Source organism: Nipponia nippon, unplaced genomic scaffold, assembly GCF_047370975.1.
Source record: "Nipponia nippon isolate SJK-2023a ecotype South Korea unplaced genomic scaffold, ASM4737097v1 scaffold_14, whole genome shotgun sequence".
In the NCBI taxonomy this organism is placed as follows: Eukaryota; Metazoa; Chordata; class Aves; order Pelecaniformes; family Threskiornithidae; genus Nipponia; species Nipponia nippon.
Genome location: NW_028262330.1, coordinates 9743973 through 9771292, shown reverse-complemented (window position 1 = coordinate 9771292; position 27320 = coordinate 9743973). Strand labels below are relative to the sequence as shown.

At 54.1% G+C, this 27320-nt stretch overlaps 3 protein-coding genes across 7 annotated transcripts; all 3 read left to right on the top strand.

Moving 5' to 3' along the window:
- The first annotated feature begins 613 nt into the window (after positions 1-613).
- On the top strand, positions 614-10698 carry NOTUM (notum, palmitoleoyl-protein carboxylesterase). Its single transcript, XM_087751053.1, has 11 exons — positions 614-1122; positions 1617-1669; positions 1838-1933; positions 2937-2997; positions 3895-3953; positions 5408-5510; positions 6311-6502; positions 6855-6955; positions 7056-7203; positions 7827-7874; positions 7985-10698. Exons 1-11 carry the CDS (start codon positions 614-616, stop codon positions 8289-8291), a joined length of 1677 nt encoding a protein of 558 aa, XP_087607179.1. The 3' UTR covers positions 8292-10698.
- Positions 10699-11010: 312 nt separating this feature from the next.
- On the top strand, positions 11011-19321 carry MYADML2 (myeloid associated differentiation marker like 2). Of its 5 annotated transcripts, XM_087751054.1 has the most exons (4): positions 11017-11654; positions 11742-11906; positions 12731-12829; positions 15015-19321. In XM_087751054.1, the coding sequence occupies exon 4, from the start codon at positions 15441-15443 to the stop codon at positions 16347-16349; it is 909 nt and encodes a 302-aa protein (XP_087607180.1). In that variant the 5' UTR covers positions 11017-11654; positions 11742-11906; positions 12731-12829; positions 15015-15440; the 3' UTR covers positions 16350-19321. The 5 variants fall into 5 exon arrangements, with proteins under 5 accessions (XP_087607182.1, XP_087607180.1, XP_087607181.1 ...); XM_087751056.1 differs by lacking the exon at positions 11742-11906 and having other exon boundaries at positions 11011-11071; XM_087751055.1 differs by lacking the exon at positions 11742-11906.
- Positions 19322-20910: 1589 nt separating this feature from the next.
- Positions 20911-26122, top strand: PYCR1 (pyrroline-5-carboxylate reductase 1). The gene is made up of 7 exons (XM_087751178.1): positions 20911-21049; positions 21134-21204; positions 21309-21488; positions 22150-22371; positions 22857-22949; positions 23345-23508; positions 23609-26122. Exons 1-7 carry the CDS (start codon positions 20983-20985, stop codon positions 23766-23768), a joined length of 957 nt encoding a protein of 318 aa, XP_087607304.1. The 5' UTR covers positions 20911-20982; the 3' UTR covers positions 23769-26122.
- The last annotated feature ends 1198 nt before the right edge of the window (positions 26123-27320 follow it).

Here is a 27320-nt window from a genome sequence, read left to right as displayed (position 1 = left end):
CGGCTTCCCGCTGCTCCTGGCGGGCCGGGGCCGCGCTGGAGCCCGGCACCGCGGCGCAGACCCCCGCCGCCGCCCCGAGGGCTCCGCGGCCACCCCCGGGGGCCCCGCACCGAGGGCGGCCGGGGGACGCAGGGGCGGCGCGGCACGGCCCGGGGGGGGGGGGGGGGGGGGGCAGCACCGCCCACGTGGAGCCGGGGAGGCGCCGCCGTCGGGGCCGCGGGGGGGGGGGGGGGGCTGGGGGCGCCGCCGCGGGGGCTGCCACGTGCGGGTCCTCGCGCCCGCGCGGCCCGGCCCCGGCCCCGGCGAGAGGCCGCCCCGTGCCCCCGCCGCCCTGCGGGCGAGGCTGGCGGGCGCCGCCGTCCGCGGCCGCGGTCCCGGCAGGGGCGGCGATGGCGGCGCCGGCGGCGGCGGCGGCGGGGGGCGCGCCCCGACGGAGCGTCCCGCCGTGCCGGTGCGGCGCGGCTCGGCGCGGCGCAGACCCCCCGCTCCCTCCGCCTCGCTCCGAGGGGGCGGAGGGCAGGGCAGGGCGGGGGCTGGCCGGCTGCTGCCCCACGCGGCGCCCGGGCTGGCGGCGCCCCCGCCGCGCTCCCCGCGCACTCCGTGCCCCTCTGTCATGCTCGCCGCCTGGGAGCGGGCGGCGGGCTCCTGCGCCGGCAGCCGCGCCGCCGAGCCCGCGCCGCCGGCGCTGTCCTCGCCGCCCGCCGCCGACCCCCGTCCCCGCGGGCGGCGCGGCGGGGCGCGGCGGAGCGCGGGCGGCGCTGCCCGCCGCCGGGGGCTGGCTGCCGCCGCGGCGAGCGGCGGGTGGCGGCGGGCGGCGATGGGCACGGCGGCCGTGCACCTCCTGCTGCTGCTGGGGCTGCTGCACGCCGGGCCCGGCGGCGAGGGCAGGAAGGGCTGGCGGCGGCGGGGCCCGGCGGCCCGCGAGCGCGGCGAGGCGGCGGCGGGCGAGAGCTTCCCGCTGGACTTCACCGCCGTGGAGGGCAACATGGACAGCTTCATGGCGCAGGTCAAGAGCCTGGCGCAGTCGCTGTACCCCTGCTCGGCCCAGGCGCTGCCGCACGACCTGCGCCTGCACCTCCTGCACAACGCCTCGGTCACCTGCAACGACGGCAGCCCGGCCGGGTGAGTCCCCGCGCCGCGCCCGGGCCGCCCCGGCCCGGCCCCGCGCCGCCCGCCGGCCCCTCGCCGCGCCTGCCCCCCCCCCCCCCCCCCGTGACCCCCGCGGCGCTTCCCCGCCGCCCCGGCCCCGGCCGCGGCCCCGGCCCCGGCCCGCCGCTCCCCGGGTGCCGGCCCCGGCCCGCCGCTCCCCCCGCCCCGGCCCCGGCCGCGGCCCCGAGGGCTGTGGCGCCACCGCGCGGCGGCGCGCGGCGCGGCGGCGACAGGTGCAGCGAGCGCCTCCCGGGCGGCGGCGGCGGCGGCGGCTCCGGCTCCGGCTCCGGCTCCGGGCGCGTGTCCTGGCGGGCGCGAGCGCCGCCGCCCGTGCCGCCGCCGCCGCCCCTGCGCCCTGCCCGAACGCTCGGCGCGGCCCCGGCGCCCCGGCCCGGCGGGCATCAAAGCGCTGCGGTCGGGCCCGGCTCCCGCTAACGCCGCGCCGCCTCCTGTTTGTCTGTCCTCAGCTACTACCTCAAGGAGTCCAAGGGCAGCCGGCGGTGGCTGCTGTTCCTGGAAGGTGAGCGACGGCGCCTCGTCCCCTCCCCGCGCCGGGAGAGGGGCGGCGGCCCGCGGCCTCCCTCAGCGCCCCGGCCCCCGCCCGCCGCCTTCCCGCCGCCGCGGCCCGGCCCGCGGGCCCCGCTGCCGGCGCCGGTCAGGGCGGTGACCCCCCGCTTCCCCTCCCCAGGAGGGTGGTACTGCTTCAACAGGGAGAACTGCGACAGCCGCTACGACACCATGCGCCGGCTGATGAGCTCCAGGGAGTGGCCGGCGACCCGAGTGGGTGAGTCGTGCCCCGCGGGGACCGTGTGCTGCTCCCGCCGCCTCAGGGGCACCGGCGGGCGCTCGCCTCTGCCAGGGGACGCCCGAACGAGCGTGCTTCTCCGCTCGCCGGGAAAGTTGCAAAAGCAGGGACGTGCACGTGCGTTGCGACGTGCGCTTGTCACCGGCACGCAGCGCGGGTCTGCTGAACGCCGGCCAACACGCCGTCTTTATTTTAAACACAGGCGTGTACGCGCAAACCTGCTGGGATCTTCAGAGCTGCGGTTTAGTTCTTTGGTTTTTAAAGAGGCTTTGCGTTTCTCCTGATCCTGTCAGAACCGTCCTTGGGCCTCTGAATCTGTTGTCGGGACAGACGCGCTCTCTTGCACGCCGCCCTGGATGTGTGTTTGCCTGTGGCTGCCCCTGTGCGCGTAGGGAGAGATCAGATTAACTGGGCTCTCACCTGGAGCTGCGGGGTTCCGCCTTGTCCCCGTTTACAAACGCGTAACGTCGCTTAACCAACCGCAGTGACTCTCTGTGTGAAAGCCTACGTTTGGTGCGTACGTAAAGCGTTCGCAGCGTCTTTCAGTGTGCAATTAGCAACCCAGATACCCGCGCTCTGGACCACCGGGCTCCTGAGTCAGCACAGAAGTGTTGAGCTGCTCTCTTCACTCTCGCTGCTTGTGCTCTGGCTTTCTGAACACCTAAACCTCTGTCATTCACACGGATCTTACAGTTGCATATATTAGAATTCACCCGCTAGGATTGGTTTTTTGGGGAAGTGCTTAATTTTAAGTATGTGTCACAGGCTCTTTTCTGTACTACAAGCGGCTTCTAGGCAGGCTTCATCTCTAGCGTGAATCAAATTCTGAAAGTCACATCTGCCTAAGGGCTAATTTAGAAAAGTTCCTTAGCAATGTTCTTGTTTTCTGTGTGGTCAGAGATCCTGCGTGAGGCTCTTACGGTTTCTCTGAAGTCATGGACTGTCATCTGTATGTTTCTTGTTTCTTTGTGCCCATCTGCAGGAACTGGGATCCTGTCGTCACAACCAGAAGAAAATCCCCACTGGTGGAATGCAAACATGGTGTAAGGAGGGACAACGAAGGGAAATAGGTTTATACTTAAACAGCATCTCCTGCCTTTTAGGCTGGTGAGAATGCTGCAAAGACAGATTAAGACTAACACTTGCGAGAGGCAATTGTGTGTTTCCTCGTTTGTTCTAGTTCAGCTCTCTAACAAGTAGCGCTGGCCACGTCTGGAGAAACTTAAGTCCAGTCTCCTTGGAGTTGTGGGGTGATCTAATGAAGAAAAACGGGGGATAGCTTAGAGAGCCTTCTCAAACAGCTGAAGTGGCAAATGCTGTTGTGAGTGGTGGGCTGATAGTATCTTATACGTTTGCCAGTTGGAGAGGAATGTGGAGCAGATCTTCTAGTTCAAAGAAGAGAAACGAGAAAGACACCGGTTTTTATATGCATCTGTATAGGAGGGAAGAGTGGAAGAGAGGGATGTTAATTTGCATTCTGCAAGCCGGAGACAAAAATGGGAAGATAAGTTCATTCCTGCAAAAATCTCCAGTGTTTGCAGTCGGCATTTACACTGCATTGACAAGGTCTTCTCATTTTTCGTGTGAAAAACTGAAGCACAGAGAGTTTCCCTGTGGCAGGCCATCCACCATATCAGTGCGACAGCTAAGAGCAAAATCTTGGCCCGTTGTTCTGTCCACTGAGCTCCGTGCTTCAATTAGATTGATAAAAGACGCATTAGTTACTGATTTAACTCAGTAAAACTACCGGTGTTCAGGAGAAAGTTCAGGAGAGTTAGAATTGTCACTTGGTGTGCGAGAAGGTAAGTTGTATAACTGGACAAGAAACTCTTCCCTTTTCCCCTCCCCAGGGTTTAATTTTCTTCCAGTTACTTGACCCTGTCCTCACCCCTCCTTGCACGTCAAAGGAACATCAGTACTCACACAACTCTCTCTTACAGATTCATCCCTTATTGCTCAAGTGATGTTTGGAGTGGTGCCTCTTCCAAGTCTGAGAAAAGTGAGTGTTGCTGATGGGCTGTTGCTGCCCCAGACATCACACATTAAAGGATATGGCCAGACTTCTGTGAAATTACGTGAATGAGGAACAGGCTTTTTCTTGCTGCAGGGCAGGAAAGAATATCAAGCTACTTCCAGATAAAACATCCTGATCTCTTTAGCCCAGGCTGTTTTGACATAGTTCAGAGCCACTGCTTGCAGAGATGTTACACTGATGCAGTATGCAAGGATTAGAGGAACGAAATTCCTTTTAGATGACTCTCCAGGTTCCAGGACACAGCAAATTAAATGGTGTAGCTGAGGAACCATGGTTTGTTGCATGCGACTTTGGCTTTGCTGACCTGAGAGGCAAGTGCAGCGAATTTAGTTTCAGACTTGTGTCAGGAGGATATTTGGCCTTTGAAAGGAGCTGTCATGTGTCAGGCTAAAGCTGTCTGCAGGTTTCTTTGGGAAACGAAGAACAGTTCGTCTTAATACATGCATTGCCGTCGGCTGTCATTTTGATGATGACGGAACTCTGGGAGTCTGCTTAAAGGAGTCCTCTTCCAGATTAAGTTGGATTTCAGGCAAATGAATTGTTCTACCTGATGTACTTCTCTGGGTTCCCAACTTAAGCAGGATTGGCATCTGGGTGCAGTAATGTCTATAGAAGCACCAGGGGCTTAGTTCTCCTCTCATTTGCTCATGAAGAGATTTCTTTGACCAGAATGGAGTTACTGTTGATACACGCTGCTGTCAACAAAAGAATTTGGCCTGAGATGCTCCATGGTGTGGCACTGAAAAGGCAGAAGGTCAATGCTTTGCTTTGAGTTGGTCTGGGAGTTCTGGCCTTAAACCAGACATTGTCTCACTCGATGTCTCGCTTCACTAACTCTTACACTGAGAAACTGACCACTCGTGGATACCGCAGATCCGCTTTTTGTCACAGTAAGGGACCTTTTCACTCCGTCGTAGCTTCTTTTGATTGTTCTATGAAGCAGTTACACCTCAGCAAACGTGGCTGCCGAGGAAGTAGCGGTCTACGTAGGTGTAACATTTTGTGAAACGTTGCTTGTCTGAATTGGCTTTATGAATTGGGAAAAAAGGGATGCAGTACGTTGGAACTGAGATTCCAGGTGGTAGGAAGGTGTGCGTATTCCTCATGTATAGAGAAAGGGTCCCAGCGCCTTCCTTCTTGTTTTCCTTCTCTAAGTTTACCAGTTCCTAAGTACTGTTGTAGGAAGGTGTGCTTGCGCTACTGTGTATTCTGTTCACTCTATTCCCTTTCTTTCAGGGAAGCAAGTTTTATACGGGGGGGAGTATCTCTTGTTAGATGTACTTGATACAGGTGGAGAAAACGGGCCTGGTTTTAGGTTCATAATCCCTTTATAAGGTTCTTAAGCATTTGTGGAGAGGAAGCAAAATTCTTAGCCCGGACAGGAAACAGTTTTGTTGATGCTGAGCTATCTCTTCCAGATGAATATGCCTTCATGGGAGCACTGATCATTCAGGAGGTTATAAAGGAGCTGGTGGGAAAAGGTCTTAGCACTGCAAAAGTGTTGCTGCTAGCAGGGAGCAGGTAGGTATCTACAAGATTTCCTGTGGTGAAGACAGGAGATTTCCACAGTAGAAAGCTGTTAGGGAGGAGGTCTCAGCAGCTCCTGACAAATTTCTTCTAGGAGTACGGTAACACTAACACAGCAAACCCTGTATGTCTTCTCAGTTTTCTCCTTTAAGTGGTACAACAGGGGATGATATAATATTATTTCCTTGGCTTTTGGTCCAGGTACACTTATGAGACAATAGAGAAGCTATCAACAAGGTAAAAGCTTTGCAAGAGGGAGGGAATGTGTTCATCCCTCCCTGCATCAAGAATGCTGGCTCCTGTTGGCCCGCAGCATGAGACACGTGCCTCTTGTGAATGGATTCGGGACATCTGAATTAAAAAATCAGACTTGCCTGACGCAGGTGCTCTGAATTGTGCTGTGTTGTGCAAAGCTACGATACACTCAGCATATCTTACGCAGGGGTGTAATATAGAAGTTGCAAAGGGTGAAACTGTCTCACTTCAGATTCTTTCAGTTTTTGAGCAGCCAAAGCCCTTGCAAACAATATAAAGCATATATATCTCCCAGAAGAAAGAATAAGAACAGGATTTGGTTTCTGAGGTGTCAGATTGTTACTCAGCACTGGCTTTATTTCTGAGTGCTTTGCAAAGCAAGGAAATAACTTGGTTACTACCAAGTTAGTAGTGGATTGTCCTGTGGGTAGATGAAGTTTGTTTATAGAGCGTCACTGCTGTGAGAGGATATGTATGCTAGCAAGCCATTTAATAGCTGTGTGTGCTTCATGACTGCAGTATTAACATTGCTGTTGCAGTGCTGGAGGGACAGGAGTGCTCCTGAATGTGGATCGAGTGGCAGAGCAGCTGGAGGAGATGGGCTATCAAGGGATTCAGGTCCGAGGCTTGGCAGACTCCGGATGGTTCCTGGATAATAAACAGTATCGCAGAACTGACTGTATTGATACCATAACATGTGCTCCAACAGAAGCCATCAGAAGAGGAATAAGGTACAATCAGATGCTCTAAAGTACACTTCCATAAGAAGTTAGGGTGTGGAGAAGATGTTCTCCTTCTCTATCTTCCTTGATTTTGATACTTAAAGAGTATTTGTCATCTACATCAGTGTTTTTTTCAATTATTTTCTTGGAAAAGGCAATAATTTAATACCTAGACGTGCAAAAGAATGCGTGCAATTGTAGATGCTCTAAAATGTGTTGATGGGATAATGTAGCCAAGAAAGAGCTCTGGTGTCAGTAAGTTGGAACTATAATCAGAACAGAAATAGATGGGGATATGGAAAGGGCATTGTTAAGATTGCGCTCGCTATACCTTTCATTCTGTTATTGCTTTGTCTGCTAGGTATTGGAATGGTATTGTTCCTGAACGCTGTAAGCTGCAGTTTAAAGAGGGAGAGGAATGGAATTGCTTTTTTGGATATAAGATTTACCCCACTCTTCGATGTAAGTGTCAGAGGAGAGACATAAAATGGATTCTAGGGTTTCCTCTGTATCCACAGCTAACTTAGACCAATCCCTTTTTCCAAATTTTTTGTCTTCCTAGGTCCAGTCTTTGTTGTCCAGTGGCTCTTTGATGAGGCCCAGCTTACTGTAGACAATGTGCACCTCACTGGCCAGCCTGTCCAGGAAGGGCAGTGGCTCTACATCCAGAATCTGGGTAGGGAGCTGAGAAACACCTTGAAGGATGTGACGTAAGTATTTCATTAAGGAAAACCTGGCACATTTATTTCTAAGAGACATTCTTATCCAGTATCCTAGCAGCATTTCTCAGACCTCTGCAGAAAGGAGTGTTGTAAATTTGGTAACTGTTAATTCATCTACATCAGGAATCTTGCCTTTTTCATTTCTGGATAAATGCAAAGTAATTTCCAGCTTTACAATTATCAGCTACCCTTTGTTATCAATCAGAATGTGTTTTTTTTCTTTCCTGCCTCCAAGGTGAGGTCTGAGACTCCTGGCCATTGCACAGCCATTAACCTTACAGGGGTGTTTTGAAAAGTACTGATTAGAAAACATCCAGAGAGTTGATGAGACAACAGAGGAGGAACCGTTAATGTGCCTTACTGGCTTCATACAAGAGCAGGTATTCAGGAGCCTCTGGTTGCAAATGTGCACTGTTAGGCAGGATGGAACCCCTTTTCTTCTGGATACTTTCCAGTCCAGCCGGGTTTCATATCATGATAGTCATTGCTGTTTCTAAAAATCTTGCCAGGGGCAGCAAAAATTCCACCCTCTACCTAGTCCGGAAGGTTCTATTTAGCAGGAGTTACTTTGTCCTTCCAAGACCTAATCCATGTTTCCTTTTTTCCTTTAGCGCTAGCTTTGCTCCTGCCTGTTTGTCTCATGAGATCATTACACGCAAGTGAGTGCTTTTGCAGATTCTATGAAAGGTCAACAGGGAAACGGTAGGGGAATTAACCGGTTCTGACGGCCTGACCCCTCTGATACAATCTGTACGGTTTGTCTTTTCAGTCACTGGACAGACATCCAGGTGAAGGGGACATCATTACCCCGTGCCCTGCACTGTTGGGATCGGAGCCTACATGAGAGCAACAGAAACGGGAAGGCCCCTCTGAAAGGCTGCCCAATTCATCTGATTGACAGCTGTCCGTGGCCTCACTGCAACCCCTCGTGCCCCACTATCAGGGACCAGTTCACAGGGCAGGAGATGAATGTGATCCAGTTCCTCATGCACATGGGTTTTGATGTTCAGAAGATGGCACAGCAACAGGGCCTGGAGCCCAGTAAACTTCTGGGGATGCTCAGCAGTGGTAACTAGGAAGGGGTCTTCAGAGGGGCAGAGAGAGGAGATCAGGAGGAGACTCTAAGCCCTTCTCCCACACTTTCTAATCTTCTTCCTTACGCTCATGCAGGCCGATGCACGCTCACACCCATGCATGCTCAAACGTGTACACACCCACCTGCTCCCACACTCTTGCACACTTAGGATGTGTCAAGAAAAAAAAAAAAAGGCAATTTCTTGCTTATACTATTTGACTGGAACTCGTTACCTCCAAACTCCAGGGCTCAGTTTTGGCCATTCGCATCCTCTTCCCTGTGTTACACAAGGCAGTCTGATACAGGGAGTAGCAAAGCCATAAATAGCAGCAATGAGAACCTTCCCCAGATCTAGGACTTCTTCCCTTGCCATGAATTTCACATCATAGACTTGATACAAGTGGTGAAAAAAGCAAGCACTGGATTTCTTTTGTCCAACTAGAAGTGAAGGAATGATACATGACTCCTGGAGGTCAGCGTCTCATCATGAGTCATAACGTACAAACCCAGGACACGTGCTAGGGATGGACACTCTTGTACTCAATTTACTTTCGTATTATTTTATAAAATGACTTTTTTATTACTTTTTTAAACTAAGCAAGAAATAGAAATGATATTGTTTTGTAACATATTTTTTTTAAATAACGAAGAAACCTCTTGCTACTTTGGCAACGTGGACATATTTATTTTAATATGTAAAACGCTATTTATAAGGGCTGACCAGAGAACCATACATATGTCTTTGTAAAGTTGTATATGCTGCTCATTCGGATGGGTTATCCTTACGGTCACTTGTGCCTGGGAGAGGGCTGAGGGTGGTATTGACATTTTGTATTAATTAGACTTCTGTGTTCCCCTTGCAGTATGTTTTGTCATTGTTTCTCTGATGAAGAGGTTGTAATCCGAGGTCTAAGTACAGAGATTTTCACCCAGCATCTGATGTTTGCCTGCTTGCACAGCGCTTTCAGCTTGAGTGTGATTTGCCAGGTATTGCAGGGCATTGACTTCTCAGATGCAGGGAGATCTGGTTTTGCAGCAAAGGCCTCTGTTCCAGTGAGAGAAATGTTTGATCAGACCGTCTGGCCCATCTTAAAATGGGGAGCATTTGGAACATAAAAGGTGGAGAACACAAGACAAGCACCAACATATTTCTATTCTTGGAGTCATTTGTGAACACACCCACCTCAGAACATGGAGAATCCCCTTTGATGGGAATGGGAGGAGAACAAGGGAGGGATCAGGAATGTGCGACTGAAGCTGGAGAGAGCGCGAGACCATTCCTTAGGGGGGAAAGCACACAGGCAGTTGCAGAAAAGCTTTAAGCTGTAGCGTACTGCAGCTGGTGTAGACAAAGCTGCACAAGGAGCAGAATTTACATCCGTTCTGCAGAAGTTCTCGATACCGACTTTGCGTTTGCTGGCACTTGTGTAAACGGTTACACAACGTGTAGGCCACAGAAAATTGGGGCCTAATCTTAGAAAAAACTCCCTGCACTTTCAAGATAGGTCTTGCCAGGGTAAAATGGTAGTGCTGTTTGTAAGATCTATTGTCTTAGGTGAGCAAACCCCCAAATGAACAAAACCGCAGCCATTCGGTTACTTTTCATGGACTTCAGCAAACAGTTGGGCAGTGCCACCCAGGAAATTAGCCGTCCTGCTGTGCAAGATGGCTTTAGGACACATTTAAGATAAAAGTAGCTAAAGACAAAACGAATGGTGCTCCCAGCAGAACTGAAAGGCAGGAAAACTCTCAGTGGAGTTTCCCTGTGATCAGTCTAGGGATTGCTGATATCCTTTATGTTTTAATGACTTGGGTATAAAAGTAAAATTGTTATTACATTTTTCATGCCACTAAGTTGAGAGGCTTCTTCCGCACAGCCAACATTTGGAAAAGCGTACGGGAAGATGGGATTCCTCTGGGGGCTGGAGTCACATGGAGTCAATCCACGTGCTGGTGCTCGAGCAGTAGCCAGACTTTCTGCTGTGCAGTAGTTCGTCGGCTGGGAGCACCAAGGAGAAGGGCTGTGCGTATCAGTTGTTGGCAGGATGACTGTCCACAAGGTGATGCACCTGTAGGCGTGCAAGCGCCCGAGGCTGCGTCCAGCGATGTATTTCTACTAGGAAACAGTAAAGTATAAATACCGCTGTTGAAGCGTGGAATACTTTTTGCAGAGCTGGTTACCTGTATATCTAAAACATTAATTCAAAGGTTAATTTCTAAAAGGCAAAGAATGTTCGGAGGGCTATTTTCCTTGCAAGCACAGAAAAAAATGCCTGGGAGCCAGGGATCGCTCTTTTAGCTCAGTGTGCCTTTGCAACAGTCTTTTAAAATGTGTAACAGGGAGAAGTCTCAGAAATATTTTTAAAGGGGAACTTGGCTAATTTATTAGAAAAATTATACAATGTGGTTGCAAGTCGTAGCTGGAAACTGGAATCTGTAACCCAGGAAGTCATTTCCAGCTCTATACTTCTTGTACTTGTGCAATAAACATCATTTTCCCAAGCCTTTGTAAAGCTGGCACTTCTAGTTCATCCCCAGTGACATCTGCTGCGTGGAAGCCAGTGGCAAAAAGGGCAAGACTGGAAGAATTCAGTACCATGTGTTTGTACTCTCAGATCTTATGACTAGATGAGATGCTTTCCCTCTGAGAGGGAAAAATTGTCTCCAAAAGCATCACATGATTGAGCCAGAATTAAAATGCAACCAAGAAGCCAAAAGCTGAGAGCAGAATGTATGGATTTGCACTGCGTGACTGCAGGTCCGGACCCGGGCATCGGGCAGGTAAGCGGTTTCAGCCGCGCGCCGGAGGGCAGAGCCCGTGCCTCTGCTCGCTCCAGGAGTCACTGCTAATACGCAGGAATGAACTCTTACCCAGGTGGCCCACTCATTAGCCCTCACGGAGGAGGACCACAGATCTGATCAAGTAATCCACACCAAACCCAGCCGCGATACAGGGAAGACCACGGACGATTACGTTCTGCCGATCTTACTGGCGGGAGCTCCGTGCTGGACCAGGGGCAGCTGGAGAGAGGAAAGGCGCAGAAGGGCGGCTCTGGGGAAAGGCGTCCCGTTCCTCGGACAAGCAACGTGGAGGCAGCGTCATTACTGCGAAAACACTGCGAGAGGGTGGTAGCAGCACGGGCAGCATTCCACAGCGTCTGCTGCAGCCACGGAGTGGCTGACCAAGCTTTTGCCCCCCACGCTAGCCCTTGCTACTCTGTCCTCCTGGCAGCACGCCTCTCACACGGAACCCGGGCTAAAAACCTGGACAGTTTAGTAGCCATGGTCTCTTCTGTGCCGATCAATGCCTCACTTTGTAAGATGCTGTGACTTACCGTTCAGGAGCCACCGGTCTGATGCCTGGGTATGTGGGCTTCTCAACATTCATTTTAATTGCAAAGCTGCCGTGCCGTTCACCAGCGCATGTCTGTGGCTCTGGATCTCCTTTCAGAACAAACCTTGAACTCCGCAGGCAGAGTCTTCCCTGTTCAGCAGAACAGGGTCTCAAGGGAGCAGTGCAACAAGCTGAGCTGATGGGGTGCAAGAAGCTGTGGGTTTCTAATTCATGACCTTCAATCTCACATCTGCTTACACGTTTTTAAAGTGAAAAGAAAATGTAAGTGCTTTGGCAGTGCATCTGTACGCTGCTGGGAATGAGACTGCTGGCAGCACCCGGAGGCCCTGGGGATCCACAGAACTGGAGACCCGCACCTTCAAGCCCAGCACCCCGGCAGAAGGCAGTGGTCCATCTGGTGCGCTGCTCTGCCCGCTGCTCGTTTCGGGGACCATTGCCCTCTGCCGGCACTGCCCCCCAGTGCTGAGGTCCCACCAGAGCGGCACCATTCCTCACGGGAATTGGAAGCCCAGCAGCAGGCCCAGCTCCGCTCTGAGCCCGGGCATCACCGATGGGTCATGGCGCACGGGGCAGCCGGGGGGGTTGTGACGATCGGCCTGTGGCACCAGGGCCTTGCGAGCAGTTGTCTCCAAGCGTGCCTTGACACAGAGCGTCCCCTTGCTCTCTGCTCGTGAGCGCGTTGGTCCCCTGGTCAGATGGGAGGTGACGCAGCAATTCACAGCGTAAGCAATAACAGTGGGCTATAAACTGTACAATCGCTCTTCTCCTGTGACTGTGGAGTTGAGTACAGCCATATGATAAGTGTTGAATAGACTTTTCCTCAGTGACCCCACGTGGCCAGTGTGGTCCAGCAGCGGCCCAGTGCGACGATGGGGAGCGCTGGGGCGGCGGGCGGTAGAGGGGCTCCTGCTAGGGCTTAAGAAGCAAAATGACGAGTGTGATTTCAGCTGTGTTTAGGTGCAACGGAGCATCACGGATGGAGTGCTGAGACTGCACAGGGACAGCAAAGCCATGTCCCCAGACGGGATGGGTGAGTCCCACAGCGGCAAAGCTTTGCCTTGTAACACAGCCCCTCTGTTTTACAGGACGTGCCACAATACAGACAGGAACACAGCCAGTGAAGTCTGGAAAACTGCTGGAGGCGAAGGATTGACCTAGAGAGGCAGGAAGGGCAAGACCTCAGGGTAAGAGCCTGTTCACCTGGAGGCCTGGGCTCTCCTGCTGCATTTCCTCCTTGTTGTGATGTTAATGTGCAGCTTCCACCCCGAATGAATGCAGGTTTTCTACAGTTAGCACCAGAGGTCTTTTTAAGGAAAGTGGGAGGGATTTTCGTGAAAGGGACGCTGAGGTTACAAGATGGTGACAGAGCTGAAGGTAGGCACACTTTATCTTAACATCCACAAAATTTGTACTGTTCTCATGCGAATCATGCCGCAAAGTTACCCCTGGCCTACAAAAGGCTGACTGTGAGCTGCTGGAGTGCTGTAGCCGCTGCTTTTCACCATAGGCAATCCTGACGTCACCTATGTCTGTCTCCATTTGTCCCTTGTCGTAAGCCACAGCTGGATCACAAGTGCCTTGCAGCAGCAATACTAGCTTAAATAGCTCCTGTCCAGTCCCCTGGTCCTGGCTGCTCTGTCTGTCGGTGCTACTGCTGTGTGGGTACAACCGTGCACATCTGCCATGTAAATCAGACCAGGGATGACTCCAGGTTAAAAATAACCCCTGTCAGGTGCAAGTTTTCTGCTGTTCTCTTTTAAATCCGAGATTAGTATCCTGATCCAGCTCGCAGAGCAGTTGTGTAGGCAAGATGTGTAAGAGCAAGGGAGGAAGGGAGGAGGGTGGAGGGGTGGGAACAAGCAGCCAGAAACTGGACGTGCTGCATCACCTCCAAAGCCCATTTTATCCAAGCAGAGCCGCACGTAAAGGCGCGCTGCCCGGCAGCGTGAGCTGCTGCAGCCGCCCATCCCAGGTGGTGGTCCTGCCTGCCAGCAGCCTCGGTGCCAGCAGCCCCTGCAGGCAGCAGCTTGCTGAGAACAGATATTCTTCCAGGGGGTCTGGGAGCTTTCAGCTGGGTGAGCTCCCCGAATTGGCCTCTCTGAGTCCACAGCCACAGCACAGGGTCGTGGGAGAGCGGGGAGCAGCGTCCTTCAGCTGCCCCAGAACTGCATGCTAGGATTGTAAATTGGAGCAGGCGCTCGCTCGCTTTTGTCAGCTCTTCTTTATAGTATCCAGCACGGAGTGTGGTGTCACATCATTACACTAACATACAAATAAGAAACATGGATGTTAAGCAATTATTATTGTAACCAAGCATGAGGGTTGATGATAATTCCCAGTTAGGGAGTTACAGACTTTATCAGCACAGCTGATGACTACCTTGAACCATTCAGAAGGGTTTTAAGGCTCTGGCCTGGGCTGGCCCTCGGTCACGCTGGCTCCCTGCACCAGTGCAGAGCTCCTGGGATGATCCTGCTTCCGTACTGGGACCAGCACAGCGACAGCTGGTCTGCAGGTGAGGAGTCAGCAATGCTGCTATGAGGTAAGTAAGGGAGGAATTTTTCTACTATATGTTGTGTTTTTCATTTTTCCCTGTTCTGAAACTACATCAGAAATTTTCTTTGGGGCTTTTAGAGTTAGAATTAAGAGACTTTTGGGTACAGACCAAGTCTGGGGAAATGTGTACCAAAAATGGCTACCTGGGAAAGCTTTGACCCAACAGGAGGGAGGGCTGGACACTCGGTATTGAAATCTGTGTTCCAAACAGCGCTAAGAATATCAAAGCTTTTTTTTTTTTTTTTTTTTTTTTACAATTGTATTTGGGTTTGGCAGTCAGAGCTACAAGAATAACTGGTTCCCATATAAGTAAAACAGAAACAGGGAAGAGTTTAAGGAGATAGCGAGGGCTGGTGCTCAAAATCTTCACAGTCACATGCTCTCACTAATGCTCACAGCACAGCAGGGCCTTTCACAGCAGGTAAATCTGTTTCTGTTACTGCTCCAGATCAAACGGAGCAAAGTGAGTCAGCTTTTATCATAGCCTCCAGCCTAAATCCTTTTATAGGGCTTGTGATGCCTTGGGGCTCGTGCCCCTGCTCAGGGGGCCTTGGGTCTGCAGGACTGAGCTCCCGTTTCTGCAGCGTGGCTGGATCACAGCCCGCTTCCACAGACAGCCCCCACGGCGTGGGGCGGCTGCCGGGAGAACAACAGCGTTCCAGTGACCCGACCATTTCTAGAGGAATAGCAGAAGGATAATCAAGAGCCTCTGATGGAGCTCGCAGTGTCAGTGTTAAATAACACCCGCTCACGGCAGTTGGGGGGCAGGACTCATTCCAGAACTATTAATATAGACCCTATTTATACTCCTAGGTTCCTGCGAACAGTGCAGCAGAGAGCTACAGCTGCAGAGCTAAAATGGAATAAATGTCAGCCCCCAGGGAGAAAGCGATCCTTTCAGCCATCATGTGGGAAAGGAGACGGTGGAAGGACAGAAGACAGGGCAGGTTTCAGACCTGAGAAAGCGGAGCGAGCTGATCGTGGCACCCTGAGATCGCAGCCGGCGGGCAGAGCCAGCCAGTCACCTCCCTGCAGCCGGCAAGTCTGCGCTGAGAGGCTGCCAGAAACGCACACTCAGCATCAGGCGCAGCACCTACCGACGCTGGCGGAGGCAAGGCGGGGGGGGTTCGAGCTGCCGCTCTACCGATCCAGTACGAGGTGTGCCTCAGGACGCGGGAGCAAAAGCCTGGAAGGACGTTTTGGGGGGGCTTAAAGTGCATTGTCTGCAGGACTGGGAAGATGATGGAGAGCACGGGAGGGCCATATCTGAACACCGCTGCTGTGACGTCCCCGGTGGGAACGGCTCGTTTGCTGCAGATGACGTTTGGATGCACCACGTTCAGCCTGGTAGCCCACCAGGGGGGATTCAGCGCAGCATACGGCACTTTCTGTATGTTTGTCTGGACCTTCTGTTTCGCCGTCACTGTCTTCATCATCGCCTGCGAATTCACGCATCTGCACAGCTGCCTGAGCATCTCCTGGGGAAACTTCACTGCTGCTTTTGCCATGCTCGCCACACTCATGTCCGTCACGGCCGCGGTGATCTACCCGCTCTACTTTGTCCAGCTTGACTGTTACCCCATCGGCTGTGAGGTGAGAGACTTTCGCATCGCAGCCAGCGTCTTCGCAGGCCTCCTGTTCATTGTGTACGCCGCCGAGGTGTTCTTAACCAGGGCAAAACCGGGACAAGTCACCAGCTACATGGCCACCGTCTCTGGGCTCCTGAAAATCGTGCAGGCCTTCGTGGCCTGCATCATCTTCGGGGCGCTGGTGAACGACAGCCAGCATGGCAAATACGTGGCGACGCAGTGGTGCGTGGCTGTCTACAGCTTTTGCTTTGTGGTGACAGTGGTGGTAGTGGCCTTCAGCGTCACAGGTAAGACCGCCTTGCTGTGGTTCCCCTTCGAGCGCACTGTGGTCATCTACACCTTCGTGGCCGTGCTGCTGTACGTGAGCGCAGCAGTCATCTGGCCGGTGTTCTGTTTCGACAGCAAGTACGGCTCCCCGCGGCGCCCCAGCCTCTGCGCCAAGGGCAAGTGCCCCTGGGACAGCCAGCTGGTGATCGCCATCTTCACCTACGCGAACCTGCTGCTCTACGTCGTGGACCTGGCGTACTCCCAGCGCATCCGCTTTGTCTCGCACCTCTGATATGTGGGTCTGCCGCTGCAAAGCCCTCCCGGCGCCATAAGCGACAGCCGTCCGGGATGCAGCAGGAGACGGGGCGCGGGGAAGAGAGGCACCGATCAGGCATGCGTGCAAGAACCATCAACCAAACTTCAAGGTCAAGACTGACCGGACCAGCACATTAACGACCCGTAGTGGGTGGGCTGCAGCTGATGCTGGGAAAAGCCCACCTCCCCCATCGTTCAACATCTGCCTCAGCCGCCTGGTGCCAGAGCGAAGGAACGATGCAGCTCCAAGTATGCAAAATGGCCTTTCATCTCCAGGCAGCAGAAATGCTTGCTGCAACAGCAGGTCTGCAGGCTACTGGATTACCGAGCCAAATATTAGGAAAGACACCGAGGATTTTGAAACTGTTACCAACGCTTAACCGTAATCGAGTGACTACCCAGGAAGTGGGAAAGTTAAAAGCTGCATCAAGGAACACCAGTTCTGGAGATGAAAAACAATCCCTCAGAGTTTGGGTTAGTTTGGGCTGTGTGGCGAGACATGAAATGCTTGCAAGTGTGGGAAATTGCAGTCAGGATGTTTCTGAGAAGACTATCATAGCTGTAATAGTATTTTGAAGATGATTACCAGTGCTTTCCCTTCCTCTCCTCTCCTTCACTGTTTAGCACAGAAAAAGAATATCCTCAAGCATGCACCTTGGGGGGAAACACAGGATACTCCTATTTAGCAAACACTGAGTCATTACAGAAATGAAAATTTGCGAAATCGGGGCTCTACTGCCAAGAAACAGGGTGCAGAACAGAGCCGAACTGCAAAATAACCGTGTGTAACGACCTCCTCGCTCAAGCAGGACCAGAAGGTACCTCGGCACGTGCTTCGTCTCAGTTCGTATGCCACCGTTTCTTTATACTGATGTCAAGAATTTTTTTTCTGGAAGCTTAAAGATAAATTCTGGGTGGAGGGGGGAAAGGGATGCAGACACGAATTGATCTCACAGCGCTGCATAAAAGACCAAACCGGGGTGGGGGGGCACGGCTGGGACAGGACAACACTTGCATACAGCGGTAATAAATCGGGAGCGCTGCCTCAGACCAGATCAGGCGCTAGGATTCCCGAGCTCTTTGCGTCGCCAACGAGCTGCATTTCTCTGACCCATCCCTGACAAAACACCCACTTTGAAGTCCCACATTGCATAGCTCAGATTTCAAGCTTAATAGGAAGAAATGTTCTTCATTTCTGATCCAGCGAGAAACCAAAGCAGCCTGAGTACTTGTGCAGAGAGCATGCAGACTAGATCGGTTTGATTAAAATCTAAAGTAGCTGACTGTCAGAAGCAAGATTTATTTTTTAACCGAATTAAAATAAAGCTGAATGGCAGACTTACATCCTACATCTCCAGAGATTTGTGTACTTTCATCTTGCTCTCCACACACCTTTTATTTCACCAGACACGGCCCTTCTGCTTTCTGCCGGAAAGCACAGCTCAATTTATTTTGATGTATGAAGCCTGAACGCAGCCCCAAAAAAGTATATACACAAGCCGGCCGAGACCTCTGACTGACATTCTTTGTAGCAGAGTCACTCAGGAAGAAGGAAGGGAACTCACTTTCCATCAGTGCTTTGCATGGGGTTTGAAAAGCACAGGAAAAAATTGTTGGGACAGGTCGCGTTGGATAATTCTGCTACCGGGTAAGAACCAGCCTTTAGCAGTGGGAATTACTAGCCCGTGAAACAGGTGAAGAATCAGTGTCCAGCACAAAGGGAACGCACGGAACAGCCTTCCAAGGCGTTTTCCTCTTCTGCGAGTCCCCACTACGGGCAGGATAATGGTCCCACAAGAGGCTGGCCAGCTGCTTCTAGGGCAAGACCCAAGACTATCCACTATAGACAGAAAACAGGGTGCTGGAGAGCTTTAGTTCTTGCCACCCAAACAAATTAGGGGGTTGTACAAATAAGAAATGCCAGCTTGGGAAAAGAAGTCCATCTGTATTAGAGGAGGCAGCGTACAGAGAGCCATTGCACGCAAAAGGAACCGTGAGCATTTATGATGTATTCTTTTTAAACCCGTCAACCTGGACAAATTAAACTGCGTCACACCTTGAAAATGACTTATTTTTTGTTATTGCAGAGCACTAAAAACCAAATAGGTGACTGTGAACCATCACGGCTTCTGTTACAAAAGTCAAACCTGCAAAACCAGGGCTATTGCTTTACGAAAGCACCTTCCTGTAGGCTGCGGAGCGGCTGCGAGGGGGCGGGTGGAGGCCAGGGAGAGGGACGGCAGCGGCCGGCGCCCCGCGGGCAGGGGCTGCTTGCCCCCAGAGACGACGCTGACAGTCCTTCGGGCAGCGGAGTGTCCGAAAGCTCCTCAGCTGGTTAACAATTTTTTCAGCTATGCATTTGCTTGCTTTCTGCTGTGAAGATTTTGCACCGAGGAGAAGCAGGAATAGGATAAAATCTGTCAGTGACGCAAGTTGATGCAACTTACACAGCGCCAGGGACGTAAAGAAGGTCCCAAGAGACACAGGTAACTGGGAGACAATGGGGGTAAAATGTAGTGCCTTCACAATAAGGAGGAAATAGAATTTAAGATGGAAATCATGACACCGCTGACTGGAGGAGCGGAAAGACAAGTCATTGCCAAGAACAGTGTGTTCAGATTTAGCTTTCTCATCTGCCAGCCAAAGACTGAGCAAAAAATGTTAGCATGGTCAAAATGGCAAAAAAAGATTGTGTGGACAACAATCCACTCTTTTAGGAGAGAGAAAAAAAATCAAAACCTCATGCTTCAGTGGTTAAAACACTCGCTAACCATTGGAAACTATGAGGTTACCCAATCTAGGACACAGAACATGCGATATCTGCTTAATACGATTTTAACAACCAACGCTGTCATGATTCAGTTAATTAAAAAAACCTTCATTTCCAGAGCTCATCTTTCCCCGTAATTAATAAATAATGATCAACTAACTTGTCTGCTGCCATAAAACAGGCTTCCTAGACCACCCATCGTTCTTTTTTGGTAAACTCATGTCAGAACGTACATGTGGTCATTTAGAATTACGGATTTGTGTGTGCAGCCAATCTAGACAGCTCCTAGAGGATTCCAACCTGAATATATAAAAATCTGAAGCTGTAATGGGTTGGGTTTTTGGTTTGGTTCTTTTTTGTTTTTCCCCTTCTCTTTCTGAAGGCTGGGATTCAGTATCCCCAGAAGACAACGTTTAGGAACATTCATCCACAGGAGATGATACACTGGGATTTATTTCTGTCACTAAAGGAGTAAGAAAAAAGCCAAAAGGAGAGGGAAAAAAAAGAACACAGTGTGGTAAGATTACATTTAGGAAAAAAAGCACTGCCTGGTGCCTGGTTTTCATAGCGACACATTTCAAGATGTCTCGGTCTCCTCACAGTCCGTTATTACGGACCTTTGAGCGAAGCCACACCACGGGGCATCTCTCCGAAGCGTGCGTTGGTGCTCCCGCCACGGGTGGGACCAACCGGGCCTCCGGCCCGGGAACGCCCGCACCTTCCCGCGGGCGGCCGCAACACTTGTTGCGGTAGCTGGCGGTTGTGCTGACATAACTTGGCTGGTTACTGGGTTACAAGATTTCCGTCCCGGCTCAAGCGTAGGAAAATCCCTTCCTTCAGGAAATCTGCAGGTAATTCCAGGGAAATGAGAAATCCGCCGCTGCAGATCAAAGGCTGCCCGAGTCGCTCCCCGGCAAAGCAAGAACCTGCAGGGGCCGAAGGGCAGCGCTGCGGGGCCCTGCCCGGGGGCAGAACCGCTCACCCCCGCTTCCCGGCACCCGCCGCCCACCTGCGGCCGAGGAGGAGGAGGCGGCGGCGGCGGCGGGACGAAGGGCGAGGGCGGCGGGCAGGCGGACCGCTGGCAGCTGCGGCGCCGCGGAGCCCCGGGCCCGCGGGGGGCTCGCCGGCCCGGGCCGGGCCGCGCATGCCGCCGGGGAGGCGCTGGGCTCCGCGGAGCCAGGCGAGGGCAGGGGCATCCCGGGAACGTCCGGGACGGCAGCTGGGGCGGCCCCGAGCCCGCCCTCCCCGCTGCCACCCAGGCGCTGCGGGCACGGCGGCCCCGCGGCCGGGCCCGCGCTGGCGCCAGGCCGGAGGGGCGGCAGCGGCCGGGACGCCGCTTGCGGGGTGGGCGGGCAGCCCCGAGGGGAGAGGCGGCGGCCCCGGGAAACGCTGCCCGAGGGCGGCCCCCGACCGCGGCCCCTCCCGCTGGGCGGCCCGGAGCCCTCACGGCGGCGGCGGGCGGGCACGCGGCGGCGCCCGAACCTTCCAGAAGGGCCCGCGGCTGCGGCGGGAGAACGGCGCCGCCTGGCGGCGCGGCGGCTGACCCCCAGCGGCCGCCGTAGGCGGTGAATGATGCAACACCCGGCGCCGGTTGCCCCAATAGCTGGCGAGGGCTGCGCCGCTGGCCCCGCCCCTCGCCCCTGAGTGGCGGAGAGCCGGCCCGGCCCCGCCCTGCCGCACGCCGATTCGCTGCGCGCCGCCGGCCCGCCCCGCTGCCACGCGGCACCGCCTCCCTGCGCGGCGCGCGGCCACGTGGACGGCGGCGCGGCTGCAGGTGGGCGCGCGGGGCCCTGCAGAGCTGCACCGCACCGCACCGCACCGCGCCGCGCCGCGCCGCGCCATGAGCGTGGGGTTCATCGGGGCCGGGCAGCTCGCCTTCGCCCTGGCCAGGGGCTTCACGGCGGCAGGTGGGCGCGGGGGGCGGCGGGCGGGCGGGCGGGAGGGCAGCGCCGAGCCGAGCCGGCTGGGCTGACGCGCGGTGCCGTTCGCAGGGGTCCTGGCCGCGCACAAGATCACGGCGAGCTCCCCGGACACCGAGCTGCCCACCGTGAGCGGGCTGCGGGTGAGTGCGGGCGGCGGCGGGGCCGGGCGGCGGCGCTCCCCCCTCCACCCCCCCGGCGGGCCGGCCCGGGCGACAGCGGTCCCGTTTCTCCCCAACCGCTGCAGAAAATGGGCGTGAACTTCACGGTGAGCAACAAGGACACGGTGAAGAGCAGCGATGTCCTCTTCCTGGCCGTGAAGCCCCCCATCATCCCCTTCATCCTGGAGGAGGTGGGCCCCGACATCGAGGCCCGCCACATCGTGGTCTCCTGCGCGGCCGGCGTCACCATCAGCTCCATCGAGAAGGTGAGGGGTGGCCGGGGCCTGCAGCCTCGCCACCGCGGGCACCCGGGGCCCGGGAGGCCTCTGCCGCGGGGCAGGAGGGAGCGGGAGCTGCCTGGAGCCCGTCCGCTCCTCCAGCCCCCGGAGCTGGGGCGAGGGGCAGGCGTTGCTGGGGCTCCCCAGGGCTACGTTCGTGCTGCAGCCAGCTGGGTGCTCTGGGTCCCCTTCGCCTGTCCTCGTCAGAAAAAGCTGTGAGTCTTTATGCCAGCTCTGTTATTACATGAGGTGCTATCAGATCTTTTTTCTCTCAACAGAGGTGGGTCATCTCCCCTGAATTCCTGCAGACTTTGTGCTAAGTGTCTGCGGGAGCTGTTTTGGAGACTTGTGAGTTGGTGTGGGAAGGAGGCCTTCAGGGTGTTGTTCCCAATAGCGGCTTTGCTCAGCCTCCTGTTCGCTGGTGCTGCTAAAGACTTCACATTTCAGTTTTGGCCGCTTTGGCTCAAAGCAGGGAATTCGGAATACAGGAGTCTCTCTTTTCCCTCTGCTTGTGTTTTTCTTGCCCCTGGGGAGTCCCTTCCTAGACAGCCTGTTTGGTGTGCCAAATATGCACTAAAGCTCATTTTTCTCTCTTCCTTCTTTCTTTCTGTCTTTCTTTTTTTCTGTCTCAATAATTTTCTGCCCTAAGAAACTCTCTGCCTTCTGCCCCACACCAAAAGTGATCAGGTGCATGACCAACACCCCTGTGATTGTCCGGGAAGGTGCTACAGTCTATGCCACTGGGACTCATGCGGATGTGGAGGATGGGAAGCTCTTGGAACAACTGATGGCCAGCGTAGGCTTCTGCACGGAGGTGGAAGAGGACCTGATAGATGCTGTAACAGGGCTCAGTGGCAGTGGCCCTGCGTATGTATGTGCTGCTTCCTCAACTTGTGACAGCCCTGGGGAGAGCAGTAGGCTTTGCACGCGGTGAAAGTCTGTGCAACTTCAGTTTGTCATTCCTTGTTTTGCTCATCACTCGCGTTCGCGATGGGACATGTAATCCAGGTGTCCAGTTTATAACCAGTTTGGGTCAACAACAAAAGTCCGTTACCAGTTGGATGAGTCTGAAGTCCATAGCCAGCGTGCAGCGTCCACGTGTCCATGTTGCAAAACGTGGGCCTGTAGTTAGTATGACCCAGAAGCTGAATTTCTCCCATTCCCCCCACTCCTGAGCTGGAACTAGTGGGAGGGAAGCCTGGCATGGCACCCACGCGGTAAAGGGGGAGGCTTTTGTCGAGTCTGTAAGTGATAGGAGTCACGGTGTGATCCTGGAGCCCTGGGTTCTCTCCTCCTTTTGAATATCAGTCTTGGAGCAGAGACTTTCAGTGACCTTCTTCCTCTGTCTGGTCTCAGGCGTTCACCGCTCTGGATGCTCTGGCGGATGGGGGAGTGAAAATGGGACTTCCCCGCAGGCTGGCTGTTCGACTTGGAGCACAGGCTTTGCTGGTCAGTATTTCCTCCTCCAGAACACATTTGAGGCTGTGCCTGCTCTGTGCAGAGTATTCTGCACATCACGGTTTGAAAACGATCTCAGTCCTCTTACTGAATCTACTTAAAAAACGCGTTTGGTTTGACTACACACAGGTTCCCGGTGAGGGGACGTAGGAAGTGGCCGCAGCAATCTGCTGGCGCTGGTGGTGGTATGGGAGCTGAGGCCTGGGGAACTGTGACTCCTCTGCAGGCTTTTTCAGCTCTGAAAAGTGTTTTGGCAGCCTGCTAATGGCTCTCAGGCAGGAGCCCACTTTTCCCCACTGTGAGTGTTAGGTGCTGCTCTGTGCGGTGGAGAACAGGAGTATTTGACAGTCGGTTCCTCTGCCAGTTTTTTCTCTTCCTCACTACAGGGTGCTGCCAAAATGCTGTTAGAATCTGAGCAGCATCCCGGTCAGCTGAAGGACAACGTCTGCTCGCCCGGGGGAGCCACCATCCATGCCCTGCACTTCCTGGAGAGCGGTGGCTTTCGCTCACTCCTGATCAATGCTGTGGAGGCTTCCTGCATCCGGACAAGGTGGGCATCTAGGAAGTCCTGAAGAGCCTGCAAAACTTGCCCCCCACACTCCCTGTCTCTTCCTTTTGCTATGTCTTTCTCTCCCGCTGCCCCATTGCAGGGAGCTGCAGCATCTGGCAGACCAAGAGAAGATCTCCCCAGCAGCCATAAAGAAGACTTTGCTGGATAAGGTGAAGCTGGAGTCTCCTTCTCTGTCCGTGGCATCTGCCAGCAAAGTCAGTCTGTTCACCAACAAGAGCCCCAGCAGCAAGAAGAACTGAGCAGATGGCTGCAGTCTGGCTGTGCTGAACATCAGTCTCCTCCGCACCCTTTCTTTTTTGTCTAAGGAAAAACGCTCGCTCTGAATGTCGGTGTCCCCCATACCTGGCTCTTTGCTTGCAGCAGCTGTGGGGCAGTGCAACGCCGTAGAAGAGGGTCTTTAACCTGTAGTGGGGTTGGTGCCAACTGTCCCTGTTCTCTGTTGGGCAGGGGTGATGCCATCATCAGAGCTTCATCGAGGGCATCGTTTGCCCAGAAGCCTTGGATACTGCTAGGACTCAGGCAACGTTTGTGGTGTCCCATGCAGAAATGGTTTCTAATAGGATTTTTAAGCAGTTTCAGAATGCCTTTTGGCCTCAAAGGTTTGAACCAGGCCTGGATCCCTCTTGCCCCATCTTGCATCTGCTGTCAGAGCTTGTGTCTTGTCACTGTCTTTATTAGCCAGAGCAGATGCTGCCACACAAACGCAGTGCTGCACGCTACATTAGAGGCCGGGCCCTAAAGCACCTCTGAGAAGGGACCGAAGTGCCTCTGCCCCATCTGTCTGCCTTGACTTTGAGAGACAGATGGTGTGAGCCTCTGGACCACACTCTCTTTCTCTCTTTGCCAGCCTCCCCTTCTCTCTGCTCTGCTGGTTTGGGCAACCAGTGAAGTGCTCTCACTGTCCCTGCTTTGCTGCCAGCCTGGCTGGGGTGGCTGGGCAGGTGAAGGAGTAGGGAGTGCTCCCTTTTCCCTCTGACACCTCTTCGTGCTCTCCATGGGCAGAATGTGCTCCCACATACCACTGATTCAGCGTCACTGTGCTCCCTGATGCTCTCCTTGCTCTTTGCACTGCTCCTGGGGCAGCCAGGAGCAGAGCTCAACTCAAGGACAGCCTCCTCTGGAGAAAGCCGTCTCCTGTACCATTCCCTTAGACTCAAGCAGGGTTTTGTACCCAGGTGCTGGGCTACTGCGTGGCAGCAGGACTCTTCCTCGGCACCTTTCCTTGCATCAGGGTGTGCCTCCTTCTTGGACTGCAGGGTCGATGCCTGTTGACAGCCTGCTCTGCTTCAGCTTGTGCAATCCAGCTGTGTTGTGGTGACTGGTTGTCCCTTCCAGACAGCATTTCTCTGAGCAGAGCCCCTGGGCTGGTGAAATCCAGCCCAGCAGCCCTCAGTGTCACCTTATGTTGGCACAGTTATGTCTCTCTGCTATTTTTTAGGCCATTTATTTTTCCTGTTTCCTTGAAGGTGTTGCACCGCGCTTCCCCTTTGAAGGGGAAAACACCTAGAAGAAAGTTGGGGGCTGCTTCATGCAGTTGCATTCCTAGTTCTTTAGAGTACAAGACTAAAGGGAAACACGGAGTCACCTGGTCTGGCTTGTGGCTCCGATCTCACCTAGCTTGTCCTGTGTGAGGCCCAGGAGGAAAGTCAGTCCCTGCTTGACACAAAAGAGATTCAGGGAGGACTTGAGAATGCCTGATTCCAGTCCAACAACGAGGACTTGCTTGGTGAAACACATCCAGATGACTGCTTTTGCAGAGAAGGAAGACCCTTACTGTTCTGGTCTGGAGAACTTCCCAAGTCCAACTCAAATTTATGAGCAAGAAACAGCAGTGAAGTGTGGGGTCTAGGAGCAGTGACCCCTTCTTCCCTCCAGTATGTGTGAGGGAAGGAATCTGGCCAGGGCTGTGGGAGCAGCAAGGAGGGAGGGTGGCCCTGCTCGACGTGGTGTGGCCAGGCCTGAGCAGGCACTGCGCTGTGTCGAGGGCGACGCAGCACCTCTCTTCCCTGGGCCTGGGGAAAGGGATGAATGAGGGTTGTAGACTTAAAGGGCAGAAAGGACCAATGCTCTGATCAGACAGAAGGTAGCTTACAGCCTGTAAGAACAGCAGCAAAGAGAAGATGGCCTCTGCTGCTTTCTGTGATATCTTTATAGCCAACGCCCCTGTGTGGCTTCCTTGCCTCTCTACTTTTCTCCCGGAGCCCGAGTCCTGTCCCAAGCCAGAAAACTGCACAAAGCGTGCAAGCTGCCCCTGCCACTTTTACGGGGCTGCAGTGGGAGCAACAGGCTGGAGGGGATGGAATGGATTTGGGTGGATAACTGTCGTGCTGTATTCTTCCTTGGGGTACCCTGGGGGAGTGCTGGTAAAAGGAGGACATTTAAGATGGGTTCATTGTCTCCTGAGGAATCCTGGACATGGAGGTGATGCAGGAAGAGCATTTCGGTATCGATGCAGAGGCTGCTAAAGGTGCTGGTAATGTTAAAGCTTTTTTAGTGTTAGGCTTTCAGCTGGTAGCAGGGTGTTACCCTATAGGCATGACAGATGGTTACTCCTCTTCCCTCTCTACATAATAAACTGCTTCTCTGTCAGAGAGCTGTGGCTAATGCCAGCTGTTTGGACCGGGTAGATCTCTTGCCTCTGGCAGTGGCCATTGGGTCCTTGCTGCCCGCAGTGAGTGTGCTCAAGGTGTGCTGCAAACCTGTCTTTGAGGCCGGTTTGTCGGGGTATGGGGCTGGGAAGCATATCAGCCTGTTTCTCCTTATCACCCGTGGTTCCTGAGCAACACAGCAGTGATTCTAGTGCCCTGTGCTACCAATTTGCAGAGATTTAAAGAGAAGGGAAGGCAGAAAACCTGTGTGTCCCAACCCTTTAGGCTTTCTAGTGGTTCTGCCACTGCATACAAGATTCCATGGGAGGCGAGTGGGTGCTGCGTGTTCCTCTGCTTCCCTGCTCAGAAGCTGTGAATACCCCGCGCAGACAGGCCAAGCTAGAAGTCTGATGGCGTAAGTACTGGCTGATGCAAAATGAAAGGGAGCATTGCAGAAAGTTTCCACTTGGCTGATAAAGCGTGATGCAGAGTAAAAGGTGGCATGACCGAGCTTGAGCCTCTCTGCAGGGAGACTTACGGACTGCCCCAGCGTACCCCCAGAGGGGCAGAGCTATTGATGAGCTTCCTAGATGCGTGTAGACCTGTAACTGAGCCGGCCGCCACAGCGGATGGAAAACCCAGCCTGGCAAGGGCTACAAAAGAGTCCTGCAGGGCTCAAGTTCACGTCCCTTGCATCCCCAGTAGAGAACTGGTGCTGAATGCTGCTGCTGAATGCTGCTGCTGAATGCCTGGGGCCCAGCCTGTTCCCTCCTTAGGAGCATCCCTTCTCCGTGATGTTGCCTTAACTCCTGTACACCCAGTTCCCTTGCCGCACCTTCCACTTGTCCCTCATCCTCCTCTGCTGTACCCATCTTGCCAGCCCTGCTCTGCTTGTAGCGCAGCAGTAAATGCGGTAGGCACCGGTGTTCCTGTGTTCGGGGCCCACAGTTAGAGCAGAACAGGTGGAAACACCCCTGGAGCAAGCCAGGCGTGATCTGGGAGAGCAGCGTTTTGCAGTGGAAGAGCCAGCCCCGGCCTTGACGCTTTCAGCCAGCGCTTGCTTCAGCGCTGTCACCAGTGCCTGGGGGAGCTGCTGCAAAGCCCTCTGCTTGAAGTCAGCAATTTCGGTGGAGACCTTGCTGCTGCTCCGTGCAGCTTCAGCAGCTCTGAGAAACTGTGGATGCAGCAGAGGGGGGCGTGCGG